Source organism: Eupeodes corollae, chromosome 1, assembly GCF_945859685.1.
Source record: "Eupeodes corollae chromosome 1, idEupCoro1.1, whole genome shotgun sequence".
In the NCBI taxonomy this organism is placed as follows: Eukaryota; Metazoa; Arthropoda; class Insecta; order Diptera; family Syrphidae; genus Eupeodes; species Eupeodes corollae.
This window is the reverse complement of record NC_079147.1, coordinates 2,525,458-2,544,251: the sequence shown is the minus strand read 5'-3', so window position 1 is coordinate 2,544,251 and position 18,794 is coordinate 2,525,458. Positions and strand designations below refer to the sequence as shown.

Sequence of the window (18,794 nt, the reverse complement as noted above, 5' to 3'; positions counted from 1 at the left end):
ACGACTTGGTGAAGTTTCAAATGACTTCTGCAGGAGCTGTATGGACGAACGTGAACTACCTAAAAAGGATATTAAATATCTTCTTCGCTTTATAAAAAGTTAAAAATGGTTCGACTAGTAAGAAGTAATTCTCTAGATTCATGTGGTATCACAATGGGCCTTTTCTTTTGGCCTAAGTGTGTGGATTCTAAATCCGTAGCCACGTTAACCTAACCTAACCTTGATTTAGATAACTTTTAATTAACATGTCTTTTTTGTTTGTATTCTGAAATTTCTAATTTTTTATTTTAGTTCGTTTTTAATGTAAAATTAATTTTAAAAATTGTCCGCAGAAGATGCTCTCCTTTGAAGGTATGCCTCGATAGGGCAGATTTGACAATTAACTGTTCTCAGTTTTAGAAACAAATAAAATAAAATTCTTTCTTTCTGTTGTTCTTTCTCTTCTGTCCTTCTGTCTTGTAATTAATGTCTTGTGTTGTTATCACCTTACATAGTCTAGCTGCTCAAGGTGCTGTGTTCTCTACTCTGTACATTTATGTGCAGAGTAGTGTGAAATGTAATGTAATGTATTTCCGTTTCCCTTTTCGCTACATACATAAATGTATTAATTTCGTTCGAAAGCTAAAGATTTTCCAAAAACAAAATTGATTTTGATAACACAATCAAACACAATTAATGTCTCTAACAAAGTCTTGTGAGCATATCAAAATATCTTTGTATGTACCACCTTCAAATTTAAAAACATTTCGATTAACACTAACATTTATTTCCAACTGCATTTGTTTATAAAACGTTTCTATTCCACAGTAATATATTCTTATAATTTTATCATTCTGGAAGTTAGTACTTATTTTGTAAGGATTCCCCATAATACAGAGAGTCCGACACCGACTTAACATCCGAATGCTCAATGTCCCTTCCCAAATTCAAGTGGTCCAAAGAATTTACTGATGTCTTCACACCAGTAGTTGGCATAAAGTGACTTTCGCATTGTCCTTTTGCATTGAGATGACCATAAGCCATATTGAACAATGCCTCAGGATCACAGACAAACCTATAAACATATCTTTCTCCATTGACTTTTTGCATGATTCCCTTTTCGTAGTAGTATCGGAGACTCCTAGACAACTTGTCATAATTCATAGCTGGTCGGTTCTTCTGTATTCCCCATCGTCGAGCTACCTCTTCCGGTTCAATCAACTTGAATTCCATTCCTCTGCCAGTCCATGCAATGCAACTGGAGCTTGTGAATATAAACAAAAAAAATATTTGCATTGGAAATAAAATGTAAATCATAAACTTATATATGTATATACCTGGTCGAAGGTTCATCCAATAATGCAACAAGGAACTGCCACAACTGCAGGGAACCACGCCGTTGGTTGATTGTATTACCTGATATTGGATTACAGCTGGTATATAAATTTTCGAACTTTATTTCGGACTCTGTGGAACTGACGAGGGAAGACTCGACTGGACGCAATGTATACGCGGATGGGTTGTAGGCGTTTTCATATTTAATTTCGCTTTCAGACGAACTCACTGTGGAGGATTCACCAACCCTTTGAATATTATATCCGCTGTTGTAGGAAGGATAACTGTTTTCTGATGATTTCGCGGTTGTCAGGTGGGCAGAAGGATGTAAGGAATTCAAATTGTTGTTCACTGACGTCGCCACCGTTGCCGTTGTCGTCGCTGTAGTTGAATCAGGATGTTCAATTTTTGTATGGTGATGGAAATGATGGCTCATTGACAGCGCAGGCGAATTACTTCCAAAAGACACATCCAAGTTGGTACCTGATGGTGAAAAAAAGTGGAGTATTACATTATATATAGAATACCATTAGTTCCTGTTTAACTTTTGTAGATTTTGAAAAATAAAGACGAGGCAGTTATCTTTAACCCTTTTAGCAGGTAAAATTATAAAAAAAATAGTACAAGTCTAAAAGCCTTTATCATTATTTTGAATTGAAAAATTGGTTAACATAGGATTTTTTCCGATGTTGGTGCTTTAATAAAACAAAAAGTTGCATGCAGAAAAAAACTCATATCATAGACTTTAATTTTTAAATCCTAACTAAAAATTGAAAAAGCCAACAAACAAATCTTATAAATACTTAACTCATCTATACACCAAGAAAAAAACAACCCCTGAATGAAAGATGTCTCTGGAGAATGATAGCTTAGAGATTCGGTTCATGACCCACGTCAATTAGCCCTCTCATTACAACTGAATGAACTTCCAACAACACTTTTACACAATGATTTTATATTGCTTTGATTTAATCTTGGGTAGTCAATGAAACATGACGAACTAATGCCCAAGGACTTTTGTTTAATAGGTCGAGGTATTTAGCAGTGTTGCATTATTAAAAGATCACTGACAACCCCCGTTTGTGAAGGCTCACTCAAAACAGACAATCCATCATCATAACAAGACGTTAATAATTCAAAAAGGATTGTTGCTTGCATAATCTAACAACCTTCTAGCTTATGGTATCGCAATAAGGGAAAGTCTGGCTTTTGTGCTACCTGTTTTTAGGGATGTTTGATATTCATACCTATGATGATGTTCTTTTAACATTCCCCATACCTTTAAACTTAGATGCTGCTGAAATGAAAACACCCTTGCCGAGAATTTTTGATACTTTTAAGGACGGTTCAATGTTACCTGTGGATATGTACTACATGTACACTAAATTTCAATGGATTGTGTATTTTAAGTTTTAAACTACGAATTTTAATTTTGTATATGCGATGTTTACTTATGTAACAATGGATTTCACCACAGATTTCGTGCTAAATTACAAATACTGTTTAAGGACGTTGCTTTGAAATAATGTGCCTCGTTGGAGCCCAACGACAAGTGAGTCTAAACAAATGAACCAGTTTTTACTTTTCATTTCACCTTACCAACATGGTTTTGTAGCTGGTAGATCCACTGCAACTAACCTCACTAATTTTAGTAATTTAGTCTTGAATGCACTTGAGAAAGGTTATCAGTATGATGTTGTCTATACTGACTTTTCTAAAGCTTTGGACAGAGTCAATCATGATGCTTTACTTTTGAAGATATTTAAAGTAGGTTTTCACACAAACTTTTTAAAATGGCTGAATTCATACTTAAGGAATCGTATTCAGTACGTTCGTATAAATAACATAATTTATGCACCACTATATATGTCTAGTCGGGTGTTCCGCAAGGAAGCCATCTTGGTCCTCTTCTTTTTTTGTTGTTTATAAACGACATTCCTGATATGTTTTTAAACTCAAAGTGCCTGATGTACGCAGATGATCTAAAAGTATTTCGTTGAATAAAATCTGAACATGATTATTTTCTTCTGCAAGAAGATCTTCATCTTTTATCGGACTTGTGCTTAGTTAACTGTTTACATTTGAACATTTCCAAATGCCAAAGCCTAACGTTTTCTCGAAACCGTTGTCCAATTAATTTTATTTATAAAATCAATCATATGCTATTGTCCGTTATAACCTTTAAATACTGCAGTGTTATCTGGAATCCTTCATATTTTCTTCATTCATTTGGAATCGAAAAGATCCAAAAACGATTTACGAGAGTTATAGTGAAAAGACTGAAGTGGGACATAGATCTTCCTACCTTTAAAACGAGGTGTAAATTATTTGGTATTTTGCCTCTTAACATTCGTAGAAAGTTCACAGAGGTTATGTTCATTTGTGACATAGTAGCAGATCATATTGATTGTTCACAAATTTTACCTTTAAATGGGTTTAATGTTCCTGCGAGATTGCTTCGAAACCAATGGTTTTTTAATGTTCCATATCAATTGTGTTTAAGAGAAACAAATACTGTTTGCGACATGATTTTTTTGATGAAGAAACTAAACTAAAAATTGTATACTGGAATTGTATTACTTTTCAGAAGGATGTAGTTATAAGCAAACTATGAATGTACACATCTTACAATTTTTCGGTTGATAAGTGCTGCTTCCCTAACTTGAAATATCTGTCCAGAAAAATTAACTTAACAATAACTTCTTCTTTTTAAATTCTTGTAGAACATCAATAAAAGGGTTTGAGAAAGCTTCAAATGTCATACAGTTATGGTTTTGATATAAATATAATAAGATTAGCTTTAGGAATTCGAAAATAAATGACTATACATGTACAACTGACCCGGGATGTTTTGCATCTCATCGCGGGGATACTCGCTAAGAAGCACTTTGACTGGTAACAAATGATTGTTTGTATTCATAACTTAGACACACAAATTGAATATGAAATTTTTTACATTGTAGAAAATTGTGAGTATTGAAAAAACACTTTGATTAATATGTATGATGGCGACAGGTAAGGGTAAATCGCGGGATCAGCTTTCCTTACTGGATTAGTGGTTTGACAGTGAAAGTCGCTTTTCCGCTCACTGCAAACCAAACACGACAAAGTTCATTAGAATTTGCATTATTAAATTTTTTATTAATCTGATTGATTTTTATCTAAGAATATGCCTGACATAAATACGTGCAAGGAATAAGTCAAGAGCTTCTTATCGACAAAACATATTTGTGCCTCAAGCCAATTTAGTATATATTGAAAACTTATGTTTTTATTAATCGAAAGCATGAGGGCTTTTTTTAAAACCTATTTAATATCGAAATCAACCTTACCATCATCGGTCTTCTTCAGCATCCCAGTTGGAGTTGTTGACGGGAATCTGTAAAAATTCCGAGAAAAAATGTTATTATAATTTCAAAACCGCACTACTTTTTGATCTCAATAAAAAAAATAAGAAAACATTTAACAGACACAAAAAGCCGAAGCTGTGCGTAAAATCAGGAAATCTTATTATGATTTACCTGTAGCAATAGGGATGCGTCACAGCAGGTATGTCGAAAAAAGATGATGTTCTTTCATTACGAACTCCTTTGACGTTAGCTGATGTTGCAATAGAGTTTTTTTTATTTTTAATAGAAAATAAATAAACAGAAAAAAGAAGAAGACATTATGAGTTAACTTAAAAAAGAAGTAACACGTGCTTTGCTTGGGGATATGTTAATAACGTGATGAATACTTTGCAAATTGCAACTCAATAGCAGACATATTATGGTCTTTTGATGGAGGAAAATTGATTTTTATTGTCGTAAGAATTCGTCAGAATATTTTCATGTATTATCATATCTTTAAAGTAAAAAGCCAAAACCGTATTGCTATAAATAAGGCATACGCATAATTCATTTAATGTTGTCCCAATAATATCAAACAACTGATAGACAGGTACAGAATTAAAGTTTTAAAAATCATTTCAATGAATGTAAAAAACCCTCAATGTAATTACTTTTCAATATTAAAAATGGTACTTATAATTTATTAACAATATAAAGTCCAACTAATTTAAAAAACATATAATAGAAACACAATCAGAAACTTTCGCTCAATAGTTCATTAGTAGTTTTATATTTAAGCGCAGTTTTGCATAATTCGTTAAACTTATCACTTGATCTTCCAATAAAAAGTCCTTTCTGAATACATGTAGGAGAAGGAAAAGGGAATAAATTAAAATATTAAAGAGTTTGTTTAATTTAAAGTAGTTTTAATTCAATTTAATATTAAAAAAAGAGGCTGGGATGCGACCCACACTGATAACTTCCCATCCCGTCTGTCGATTTGTCTTGCTTCAAAGTTTGTCTATATGTATTCGTACCAATTTTTACCAAATTTGCGTACTATTTTTTGTAGATTTTTTTTATGAAAAAACGGACTGTTGGATTTTTATATACAAATTACTGAATATTGAAAACAATATTTTCCGTGAAATAAAATAAGTTTGAAGCCAATTTTTTTAATTTTTGAAAAGCTATTTGCTCCGAAAGTAAATTTTTACCAAGTTTTAGTAGGTATTGTTATTTTTTAGAGTTTTATTTTTTGTAAAAAAACTGTCTATTCGAATTTTTTAAAAATTTTACCAAATGTTGAAAACAATATTTCTTATAAGATAAAATTAGTTTGAAGCCAATATTTAAAATTTTTGAAGAGATATTTGAGTCGAAAATCAATTTTTACGAACTTTTGTTAATTTTTTTTTCATTTTTTAATTTTTTGTACACAAACTGTCAAATCGATTTTTTTCAAACTTTAACTGAATGTTGACAACAAGATGTTTTGAAAGATAAAAGTAAATTAAAGCCAATATCTCAAAGTTTTGAAAAGATATTTGAGTTGAAAATCAATTTTTACCAACTTTTATACATTTTTTTCTAGGTTTTTATTTTTTGTAAAAAAAACTGTCAATTAGATTTTTCTCAAAATTTGTCCTAATGTTGAAAACAATATTTCTTATAAGAAAAAATTAGTTAAAACCTATTATTTCAAAGCTTTTAAGAGATATTTGAGTCGAAAATCATTTTTTACAAACTTTTGTTAATTTTTTTTTCGGTTTTTAATTTTTTGTACAAAAACTGTCAAATCGATTTTTTTCAAACTTTAACTGAATGTTGACAACAAGATGTTTTGAAAGATAAAAGTAAATTAAAGCCAATATCTCAAAGTTTTGAAAAGATATTTGAGTCGAAAATCAATTTTTACCAACTTTTATACATTTTTTTTTTTTGGTTTTTATTTTTTGTAAAAAAACTGTCAATTAGATTTTTCTCAAAATTTTATCAGATGTCAAAAACATTATTCGTCGTTGCACAAAACTGTTTTAGAGATGAAATCATATTTCAGTCGTAAAATTTTGGAGGTTACAAATTTTTTTTTTTAGTTTTTTTGATTTATAAAAAAAAACCGTTATATTGATTTTTTTCAAAAAATAAACCTGTTTGGTATCACGTTACAATATATTATATAAAATTTAATTCAAGTCTCTAGCGTTTTTGGTTCGTAAGATATTTAGGGTTAACCAAAATTTTCACCTTTTTTTCAAACTGCTATGGTAAAAAAACCACCCACGCAATTTTCTTGAGAGCCCTTTCTGCATCTTTCTGCCTTATTATCTGTATAACAAAATTTATTTGAAGTCGATATCTCTTCTGGTTCTTGAGCTATGGACGACGAAAAAAACGTCGCGAACGTACGGACGTACGGACGTACGGACGTACAAACGTACGTACACACGCACGCACAGACATCTTTCTAAAAATCTTTTATTTCGACTCTAGGGACCTTGAAACGTCGAGAAATTTCAAAATTTTCAATTTGACAAATCGGACCCATTACAATAACTTCCTATGGGAAGTTAAAAAATTATAATTTAAATTGAATTTAGATAGAATAATAGAAAAAATATAAAAAAAGATATTAGAGTTTACTTGACTTTCCTTTCCTTTTACTTTACTTGACTCTACTTTTTTGAATACCTGCTTATTACGTTAAGTTTTATCTTTATAGTTAAGTTAGTCGTAAATTATGAATTTTGGAATAGCAATGTATTGAAATATTATTTGAACATTAATAGTGTAATTTTCCCATATATTTGGCTTTAATTTAGGATTCTTCTTGTCGGCTGCCTCAGACGAACAGTCATCTTTGGTAAGGTTTCTTCATCGCTAAAATTTCGTAACATCTTCATCATTGTCTTCGGAATCATTTTCATCACTTTCACTGTCATCTTCATTTCACCAGAGATTCATAAAGTCAGCAAAGGACGTAGTAGAACTTGGTCTCTCATAAACCCCCACTTTACGAACTTCATATCGGTCGTTTCGCTTGACTTAAACGACTACGGGCCAAAACATAATGGACACAGCTTCATCCCGGTGCAAATTAAGTTTTCTTTATCGCTACCAGATCGCCCATTTTGTATTGCGTAACAGCTTTTCTCTTTCGGTTATAGCCTTTTCGATTATCTTCTTGGCGCTTCGCAATTTGTTCTTTAGCTTGACTTCGCATCTCCTTCCTTTTGTCATTGAATTCTTCGATAAGTAGCTCTTCCATCAGTTGCTTCAGTTCAATATTCTCCGCACATTTCATACGAACTCCGAACATTCACTGTTGAGTTCAAGATTCTTTGCAGTCCTGGAACATGCTTGAATCACTTATCAGGAGCATCGACTGAAATTTTCGTCAACATTTCAATGATAATCCTGTTGAATCTCTCCACCTGTCCATTTCCGCGAGCAACCCCTGAGGTCACCAGCGAATGGTTGATCTTTTGTTCTTTGCAATACTCCTTCAATAAATTAGAGGCAAAGGCAGAACTTCTGTCCGTGATGACTCTCACTGGATCACCGAAAATTTCACTCTGGAACAACTTCATCTTTACAACTTCTTCAACACCCGTAGACTTTAAAGAAAATTTCCAAGTTAACTTCGAAAAAGCATCGACGATAACCAATAAATGCTTGTAACTCTTTGCTGTCGAATATGTATGTATGAAGTGGAGTATAAAATTTTTCGATTGGGTTGGGAAAACCCTCCTGCTTGCCACTCTTTCTTGCTCCAAGAATACATGGTATACAATTTGCAATCACATGACTTCCTTACTTACCAATTTTCGAAGACATGTTTGGTGTACAATAAATCTTTTCTCGCCAAAACTTCGACCTTCCTTGCATTCATGTGACCTTGCTCGTGTATGCTTCGCAGTACTTTTCTTTGTAGCTTCTTTTGAACAACCAGAGATTAATCACCTTCAACAAATCTGTAAAGAACACCGCTGAGCATAACAAAATCTTCATGCTCTTGATATTTCAAGATATTTGCTATCAACAGCGAACAAAACTCATTCGTTTAAAACACCATCTTCTACCCTCATTATTGGTAAGCGTGTCTACGTGCCTCATCGATGCACCAGCGCTGTGAAGGATTTTGCAGTTAAAATCTTGAAGAAATATTACCCACCTGGGAACTTTCGTACAAAGCTGTTTCTTCCTCTTCCTCATAGTAGTTGTAAAATCCTTACAGTCTGTAAATATTTTGAACGGTATTCCCAAAAGATATACCCATAACTTCTGCAAACACTTTACAATTGCCAAAACTTCTTGTTAATAGCTAGTAAAATTGCATTCAGATTTCGAAGACTTGTAACTTATATAAAAAAGGATGCATTTCATTATCATTGTGCCTTTGAAGTTAGACGCCTCCGTATCCAACCTTTCTCTCGTCTGTATGTTGCTCCGCTCCTAAATCTAGATTGTAGAGCTTCAAAACTGTATCTTTGTATAAAGCATCCTTCAAATATTGGAAAGCATCAAATTGAATTGGACCAAAACAAACCGGCGTATCTGTATGTAATAGGCAAGCCAGATAAAGGTTTCGCAAGAACTGCATATCCAGCAATAAATCACCTAAAAAAACCAGTCAGCCCCAGACACGACTGAATTTTCGTGATTGTATCCGACTTGGACTGCATTAAGTTTTTCTTTCGATGGCTTCAATAAGCCGTTCTTTACTATGTGACCTAAAAATTTGATCATCTCTGTAATGAATTTACACTTCTTCCAGTTAATAAACCAGACCATTTTTAGCTGCTACTTCAATGTATTGTGTTTTTGTTTAATTGTCGTCCGCTGATGATGGTTCCGCAGCTGAGAACCGAAATTCGTATTGAATAAAAAGTATTAAAATTTTAATAACAACAACAAATTTTGCCTTTTTATTACAATTTTTACGGTCAATCATTCCTTCTGATTTCTCTGAGAATAGGGCATTTTCCCAAAAAGTGGACAAATCCTCTCTTTTTGATAGGTTGAACTTATTACACTCTAGGGGTAAATCCGGTTTGTGTGGACTGAAATTTAAATCTATTAGTTCACTGCGTAGTCTGACCATCATAGAAATCACACGGACATTATTGGAATCCTCAAAATAGTTGTTATCTGCAAGGTAATGATTTAATTTTCTGTAAATTGTTCTGTACAAGGAATTAGAAGCTTCAGCAATATATTCAGGTCTACATTTCTCATCAACCTTTAAAATGACTTAATTCAAGATATTTTTAGCGGTTGCTAAAACTCGTTGGGTAAATTCAAATTAATTTGACATTCCTAATATTTTGCCACTTTCGATACCAACTATTTTGATCTTGTATGCTTTTATGGCCACTCTTTTCATGACACCGTAAATAATTCATTTTAAAAACATTAAGCAAGAAGTCCGCTTGTAGCTTCAATGTTTTTATAAACAACATATTCTTTTTATTGAAAAACATTCTTATTGTAGTGAAATGTCGTAAACGGTCAGCGCTTTGATTCTCTCATGTGAAAATGACTTCAGAATCTTTTTTAAGGGTCTCACTTCGCGACGTGTAATCGTCAACGAAAAATGGTGTTAATGGGTTCAGGGTTGAGTACTTTGGCACTGACGTTGACACAGATTTTCGAATCATCACGTTGACTCTTTTCTGTGCGAGTCAGTGCAATTAGGATCCGATGACGGTACGATGATTTTGGGAACGGTCGGCCATCGCAATAAATGTGTTTCAACATCGACAGGACAGAATTTTACAATAGAGATCAGTTTTATTTTTGTTTTTCCGTGCGATTGCTACCAGAACCACAAGTATTGAAAGAGCGACTGGCAGTGGCAGACTTGTAACAGAGAAGGCTTTATCTAAATATTAACATTAACCATTGTTGTTTTTAACTATTAATACAAAAATGTTCTAGAATAATAGCCAAAATAAAATCTCAAGGTTCAAATAATTAATTCATAAATTGTATTAATTAGAATCAAACTAACAATAAGCTTCTATATATAACCCCTTGCAAATTGGGAAGTAATAGTTGGAATAGTAACAATATAAAGCTTTTTTATGCAAGCCATCTACTTTTCCAAATATTTTCTTGAATAATGCTCGTATATTTAGGCTTACCAAAATGTTATAATATAAATTGTGATTCTTTTATCATCTATAGAGCCTGCAATTAAGAGTTAAATACAAACAATTTCTTAATGGCTTGCTTATTAGGGTTACAAACACACTGTAAAATTCCGCTGTTCGGGTTCTTATAGGTATTGCGCTACAAAATTAATCATATATTCCAATTTCCCACGACTCGAATCCAGGGATTGGAATTTTTTTTATTGTGTAAATCAAGCTTAATTTTAAATTACAAAATTTCAAAGGGAGCGTATCGGAATCTCGTTTGAAAAAATCCCGGAAAGAAAGTTTATAATCCCGTCTTCTAAAATACCGAATTTTTGAAATTTCGTCTTTTGAAATCCTGTTTTGTTTTAACAAAAAACGTGAATTAAATTATATAACAATAGGAGTCAAAGATTTTTTTTGTTAAATTACTTGACTAAAATACTTAACATTATTTTTTGCTTACAATATTAACTCTTGCACAAAATATATGCATGCTACAGCAAATCTACCTCTCTACAGCGATTTTACTGCTATGGCTCACTCTGTTAATTGATTTGAGTTTTTTTTAAACGTTTCTTATTATTTCTTTTTTCTTATTTTTTGATATGTTGTCTGTAAAATGAATCTAGTAAAATATCTCATTTTTTAAATTGTTTATTTTTTTCCAATTTCGATTTTGATGGCAAAACCCGGATTGACAAGGTTATAAAAAACTGGATTATAAGACTTTTACTAAAGTTTTCGATAAAGAAATAATTTGGCAGTAAAGTTGAAGAATTCATAAAAAATCCATCGTATTCAAATGACCTAGCTTTTTGGATCACGAAAAAGCATCCAAAAATTACATCAACTTTATGAGACTGGAATTCAAGTAGAGTGCAGTATAAAAAACCTGCCCTCCCTTAAAATTACCAAAATGAGAAAAACTGTAAACTGTAAAATTAAGTGACACTAATCCATTAAGTGATCCTTCTTGAGTAGTACAGAGGAAATTTTAGAGGTTTAAAACAACTGCAAGCCAAAGAAGTCAGTCAAAGGCATTTATCATTAAAAGGCTATCTCAACAATCCTCCATCGTGTTACATTTAGATGCCTTCTGGATGTCGAGAAAGTATTTGATAGCGTATGGACTTTCATAAACAACACATACTTGGCATTGGAATTATCTACCATCTTTTCTTTCAGGAAATTTTGTATGCAAGTGAAGAAATGTTCATTGTCTATAGCATTCTGACATCCGACTGTGCAAACCTCCTTTACGCACGAAACGTCACTGGCTAACAAAAGGAGCATAAGGATACCTTGAATGTCATACTAACAATTAGATTTATAAGCATCGGTTGAGACCAGTTATGGTAGAAGCTTTCCCGTCAGACTTTCCATCTCAGTTTAACATCTTTAAAACAAAGAAATTGAGGATGTCGATTGGACTACGCTCCAACAGGCATACTCAAACACAATAAAGGAACGACTTTATATACTCAGGAACCTGAAAAGGCAACTTTTGACAACACCCGCTATACCCGCTATACGTTTGAAAAACAAAAGTGTTGAAGCCCCAACCGAATTGACTGGTAAAAGTAATGCCCTCCCTTAAGAATTATTCGAACAGTTATCTTATATATGTACTTGTCGTTTTGTGTTCTTTTATTTAAAACCCGAGTGGATATGGGATGATCTAATACACGAGTAGAAATATATTGATAAACCTACAACACTCCCTCCAGTATATATGTATATGTAGTCTTCCGTAGGACAACCTATGTTTATATGAACATCAAACTCAATGTTAATTAACAATCAGGAAGATAAGCTCCAATATTTAAAATAACTATTAACTGAAAATGAAGAATTTTGCTTCAAAACCAAACATTTTAATTAAATATTTCAGGACTTTGAATAATGCCAATGGCATGTTTATGTTTCAAATGTGAATTTATGTGCATAGTAAGTACAATATAAATATAATATCCATCAAGTATATTTAATAAAAATGTATTTGTTAAGGTATAAGAACCTTAAGTTAAACTTATATAAACCTTTGAAGCCGTATTTTTATTGAATTTATGAAGAAAGTTTGATTAAAAACAAGAATTACGGAAATGAAAAATAAATTAATAAAATACAAATCTTTCATCCTTCGACTATATATCTTCTCGATCTGAATCAAAATTATTAATTTTAAAATATTATTTCTCCTTCATCAAATAGCCCTTGGCTAGAAATATTTCTGTGTTCATAACTTGTTTTTTATTTTTTCTTAAACTAATAAAAACAACTAGAAGCTAACTTTATGGATATCTATTATTTAAATAATATGTGATATGAGTTCGTCGTTGGTATAGCTATGTTTTTGTTTGGACACACTTCTTAATTAGTTTAGTAAAGTCTATAAAGGGTTTATCTATTGTTTACCTAAATGTACATATAAAGATGGAAAAACAAACCTTAACGCTTTATTAATAGACACGCTTACCATTATACCTTGAGTTTAAATATCCTTCGGAACTTTCTAATCCGAATTTGCAGGGATGGTGGTGAGCTTGTCCTGGATAAACGAGGTCTTCTAGTTGTGGATGATGATGATGGTGGTGATGATGGTGATGGGGGTGTGAATGGTGATGATGTGTATGAAACCAGCTATCACGTTGCAAATCTGCAAATACAAAATTACAACATGTTTAGTTTACTTTGTAGTATGTGACCTAAAATTATGTGTCAATGATGATTATGTGCATACTTAATATTAAAAAATATATTACTTAATTATTTGGGGGGATTGTTTAAATTAAAAAGTTGATTTTGGAATTATAAAATTCTGTAAACGAAAAAAACCAGCATGTCTCATACTCGTATATAACCAATTTTATATAGACTGACAGGACATCAAAAGATGACAAAATATCAAAAATAAATAAATTAGGTGGCGCAATAGTTCTTTGAGAAGTAGGGCCTAGTGACTTACAACTCTCAACCATTCCTGTGTGCGAGTAATGTTGTCAGGGATGAAGGGAACTTACAATTTATATCCGATTCCGAACGGGTAAGTTTAGAAAGCACCTATGTGTGGAAAAAAATTAGATGGCACAGGCAGGGTTTGAACCCAAGACCTCTGCCATGAGATTCCAATTCACTTACCATTATGACATTTAAAAACAGAACTCAAAATAATAATTTTATTTCTAGAATTTCGTAAGTCATACATACATTATTATACATTATTCTGAAAAAAGGTATTTTAAAAAGCAACATTTTAAAAGGGTAATTTTGGCATCTTGAATTTGGACTCATTTTCAGTCAGACATTGAACCAAGCCCCAATATTTTCTATGATTATAACTCAGAAAGCACATTCCAGGTTTCAAAAGTTATTTTTTACAGGTAATTTAATTATTAAAACATTTTTTTTGGACACACATTTTTCGAGTATTGTATAATCGGAGTTCTAAATAAAATCTCTTCTAAACGTTTGTTTATAGAACAGGCAGGCAGGCTTTACAGATAACATTGTGGTTTGATTTAGATTTAATAAGCTTATTGCCGGCGGCAAACAGTTTAAGTTGAGTTAGAAAAGTCTAATTTCACAAAACGAGCTGTCTATTTTTGATGTAATTGAAAGAAATGTGTTCAACAAATACAACAAATCACGAGGCTTCCACGAGCGTCTGCAGGTTTTTCTTAAAACCCATCTATGTCTATCAACTCCTATACTCTCACCTCCCCGCGGTGAACATCGGGTGCAGACGGTAGCGGACGAATTCTCGAGATGGAATCAACCGTGGCGTCTGCAGTTCCAGTAATGTTGAATTACTTAGTGAACACCTTATAGGGCTTTCACGACTTATTCGGAGCCCAGGCCTATAAGGAGCGGTATTCAGCTCCCCGTCCTTGGAGTTATACTAAGGATCTGGCCCTTTAGGTTGGGGGTTGTACCGTCGGGGTGACTTCCTCCTGACTACGTTAAAAATACCTTAGTTGCAAAGCACCAAGAAGCGGACGGATTTACTGTTGACAACCCAAGCAAACGAAATAAGGAGAACGAACTTCGGATCTGTACGTGGAATGTTAAGTCCCTTCATTTGTTTTTGGAACTAGACTCAGGTTAAAAGTTTTCATTTATGGCGCTGAGGCCTGGACCCTGTCAAAGGAAGATGAGAGCATCTTAGGATGCTTAGAGAGAAAAATTGTTCGGGTTATTTTTGGTCCTGTATGCACAGAATTAGAATGGAGGAGAAGATAACGATAAACTGTACGGGCTGTAAGCGATACTGACCTAGTTAACAGAATTAAAGTCCAACGGCTTAGATGCTAGGTCATGTAGAGCAAATGGACATTAACGCTCCAGCCCAAAAGGTCTTCAAATTTAATCCCTAGTGACGGCGCAGTAGAGGAAGACCGTGACTCAGGTGGCACACGCAAGTGGGTAAAGACTTCAACCAACTTGGCGTGCGAAACTGTAGACAGCTAGCTAGGAGAGCTTGCTGGAGACGCATGTTGGTTGTGGCCCAAGTCAGCCCGGACTTTAGTTAGTAAGTAAGTAACATTGAAGTGCTTTTAAAACACAATTTATGTACATTACATTTACATTTTATTATAATTCAGATACAAATATTGTGAAAACCGGGATTGTTCGTGGAACTACACCTAAGGCACTTACATTTTGTTTGCTTTAATAGCGGCATCATTATTTATTTATTTTTTCGAAAACCTTTATAAACTTAACCTAGGATTTAATAAAAACCGTAAAACGATTCATGTCAATATTTCAAGTTAACTTCAGCAAGAAAAGGAAATCGTAAATAATTATTTTTGTATTTCTATAATGACTTCTCATTTTGGAAACGAAGCCATTGAATCTTAAGCCATTCAACTTTCGAGTTCTTGTCCGTGGATACTTTTCTGTTTGTCACTAGTTTCTCGATCAATGAAATGCTTTTAAAGTCATCTGCTGTCATTTTGACTAAGTGGAATGGCTGCTTTTTTTTTGCTGTGATAATTACACGATCCCAATCATCAGGTGTAAAAATGTCCTTATAATATCTCTTTTCCTTTTCAATGAGGCCGAAATCTTGATCACATGGTAGGAATGAGTGTCCAGATACTAAGAATTTATGGTCTATCTGGTCAACTTTAAAGGTAGAGTTGTTAACCATGTATGTGCAAATAGTGCTCATTCTTATGTTCCGATTTTGACCACCACATTGATCACTATACATAACTAAGTGTTTACACTTGACATTCGCTTTCACGTAATGCATAATGCAAGACCCTATTTCCTGTGGACCACGTGAAGCTATTCCCTCATTCCAGGTGTACATAAACGATTTGTTTGTAATAAGGTCATGAATACCAAGGCAATAGGTCCATAGCTGCCTCTTTTAGTACGCTACCCCTGTGGAAATAACTGGCGTCGGCAAGGTTTTCATCAAATCGAAAGCTATAACTGCATATTCATTGTTGTTAAGTTTCGAATCCAACTGCATCCCACTTCTAGCTGATTCAGCTTTTCGGTGGTGTAAATCTCTTTCGCTCGTTATTCTCTGCTTTTCAGAAGGATCATCTGCAGCCTCGATTTTTACATTAAGAATCGCATTTCTTGCAACTGTCAGAAACTGGAGCTCGAAAATGCAAATTAAAATTTTCTGAAAAGATTTTCGTGAACACGAATTTTGAAACAATATCCCTTTCTGCAGAACCACGATACAGCTCGTACATTAAAGTAATGTTTAAGGTCGGTGCAAGAAATTCTCTTTGGATATTCTTTTGCCTGGAATAATGAGAGCTATATCTTGGAAATTTGTTAATAAAGTCTTTCACGAGTTCTGTAGCTTCAACGGTCGTCTTGTTATGAGGTGGATGCCTTCCTCTTTGGTCCAAAATTTGTGTTGTTGATCCACTTCCAGGTGTTCTATGCTTGAGTGCACGAGTAATACGACCATCAGTTACCTGTAGAATCTGTTTAAAAAATCTTTTGCAGACAATCATTCCGACATTGTTGACACCAGGAAGTTTGTAAATTCTTGTACTAAATCTACGGCTTTCGCCCAAAGACTTCTTATAAGATCTCTTTGTTTCAATAACTCCAATTTGTCCACATAAATACGCATTTTGCAAATCATGATCAGCAATTTTATAAAAATTTTCAAAAATACTTCGCAAAATACTCTCACTGAAATGCTGATGACATTTTAACGGACATGGACATGCAAGTGCATTTAGCGTTCGAGCTGGCTTCACAATTCCTTTTACAGTCTTATAACATTTTCCTGAATTTCGCTGAACTTTACTTACGTGTTTTTTCCATTTCGATTTGTTGGCAATTCTTTTCCTCGTAGGTGTTTTCAATTCATTTATTCTTTCAACTTCAACTGCTGATTCAATTGGCCTTTCATTTTCTGGTAATTCTATCTGGGACTCTGTAACAACAATTCCCAATGGCCTAGGTAATGTATCTTCAAAAGAAAGCGATGAAATTGATGAATCACTTTGTGTAGGAGCGTACTCGGATCCAGAATCCTCAAAGTCTTGTAAACTTAAGGAGTCAGCCTCAGACATGCTTCTTCACGTAGGTACAATTTCTTTGTCTAGCTAATACATTTTCAATTTGAATAAAGATCCTTCAATACATTTTACGAACTTACCTTTGACAAACAAGGGGATTTATTTAAAAATTAATAACTTTTTTTTAACGAGAACAACTAGCAAAAACTAAAGCATCAAGCGTGTCTACATCAAAACAAGAATCGGTTGAACTAAAAGCGGAGAGGCAAAGAATTATCCAATAATTTTTTTTTCAAATAAATAAGAATTTCATAGCCTACTCAATCGTTTCGATTTGTGATACACTATTTGCATACTTTTAAATACCTACTGGCTAACTAGTTTATTTTCAAAAAATATACCTACTCTTAAAATGTAGCATGCGTTTTTGGCCTAACCCACACAAATGTTTAAATTCTAGAATTCAATGTGGCCTAAGGAGCTTAGGCCGTTTTGGCATAAAACAATTTTGTAATTTCATAGAGACGAAAAACAGTTTTCCCCATAAAAATTCACCTAGTTTTATACGATATCACAGGGAGATTTTTTTTATATATTTCAAAAAAATTCGGTTCGATCTGCATAGTCAGTTTGATATTTTTGAAAATGAGGGTTAGGCCGTTTTGGCGCTGAGCGCCTCATATATTGGTCATTTTTGGTCTTATTTAGAGAGGAGCAGTCTTTTACGCCCTAAATAATTATTCTCGTTTTATTTCCTTTCTGAAGTTCTTTTCTGAACTTGTTCATGGTTTCAACTTAGGTTCCTATCGCTTTCCTGAACCTGAAATTTAGGTTTGGGAAAAATTAAGTGTTTTGGGAAGAGTGTAAACAATAGAAAAGAAAAATGTAAAAATAAAAAAACGTGTACATTTTTAGCTTGAAGTAAGGAGGAGTTGAGAAGTATTAAAGTTGCAGAGAAAGATCGTTTCTACATTTTTCCATCACTGTCGACATTCTTTAAGAAGTGGGTCTTAAAAATCTTAACAATTCTTTTGATTAGATAATTATTTTATGTCTTCAAATCATTAATTTATTATTTAAATTTTTCATTTGTTATGATCCAGGAGAGCATAATTAATAGAAATTTGTATTTTCGTGAATAAAAAGTCGTTCGACATATTCGTATTGAGGATGTTTGCAAACAAATGACTATTCTACTATACCAATTGTAAGTTTTAATTTGACTTGCTGAAATGGAGGACCTAGTGCCATAGGAGTTAAATTCCCAAATTCCATACTGATATTCTTTTTAATCAAGTAAAATATCAATTGGATAATTGTATCATCTTATTTTGTACATTATAAAAAGGTTTAATTGGTTTTTTCCGCCTAGACCTCTTAGTACAATTTTTAAGAGATTCCCTTTTGGCCTTTTTCCAAGTCACTTTAATATGTTGCGTGAATTCGACAAGACACAAAAAATAAACAACTCATTTACATTTAACCGATTTACGCCATTGAAACTAAAC

The 18,794-nt window shown here is 33.1% G+C and overlaps 1 protein-coding gene across 1 annotated transcript; it reads right to left on the bottom strand.

The window, feature by feature from the left end:
• Positions 1-798: 798 nt before the first annotated feature.
• Positions 799-17,340, bottom strand: LOC129941698 (ETV5-related protein Ets96B). The gene is made up of 7 exons (XM_056050400.1): positions 16,603-17,340; positions 16,274-16,427; positions 13,263-13,442; positions 4,836-4,914; positions 4,647-4,693; positions 1,317-1,797; positions 799-1,243 (listed from the first exon to the last, which is right to left on the bottom strand). The coding sequence occupies exons 1-7, from the start codon at positions 17,338-17,340 to the stop codon at positions 841-843; spliced, it is 2,082 nt and encodes a 693-aa protein (XP_055906375.1). The 3' UTR covers positions 799-840.
• Between the last annotated feature and the right edge of the window lie 1,454 nt (positions 17,341-18,794).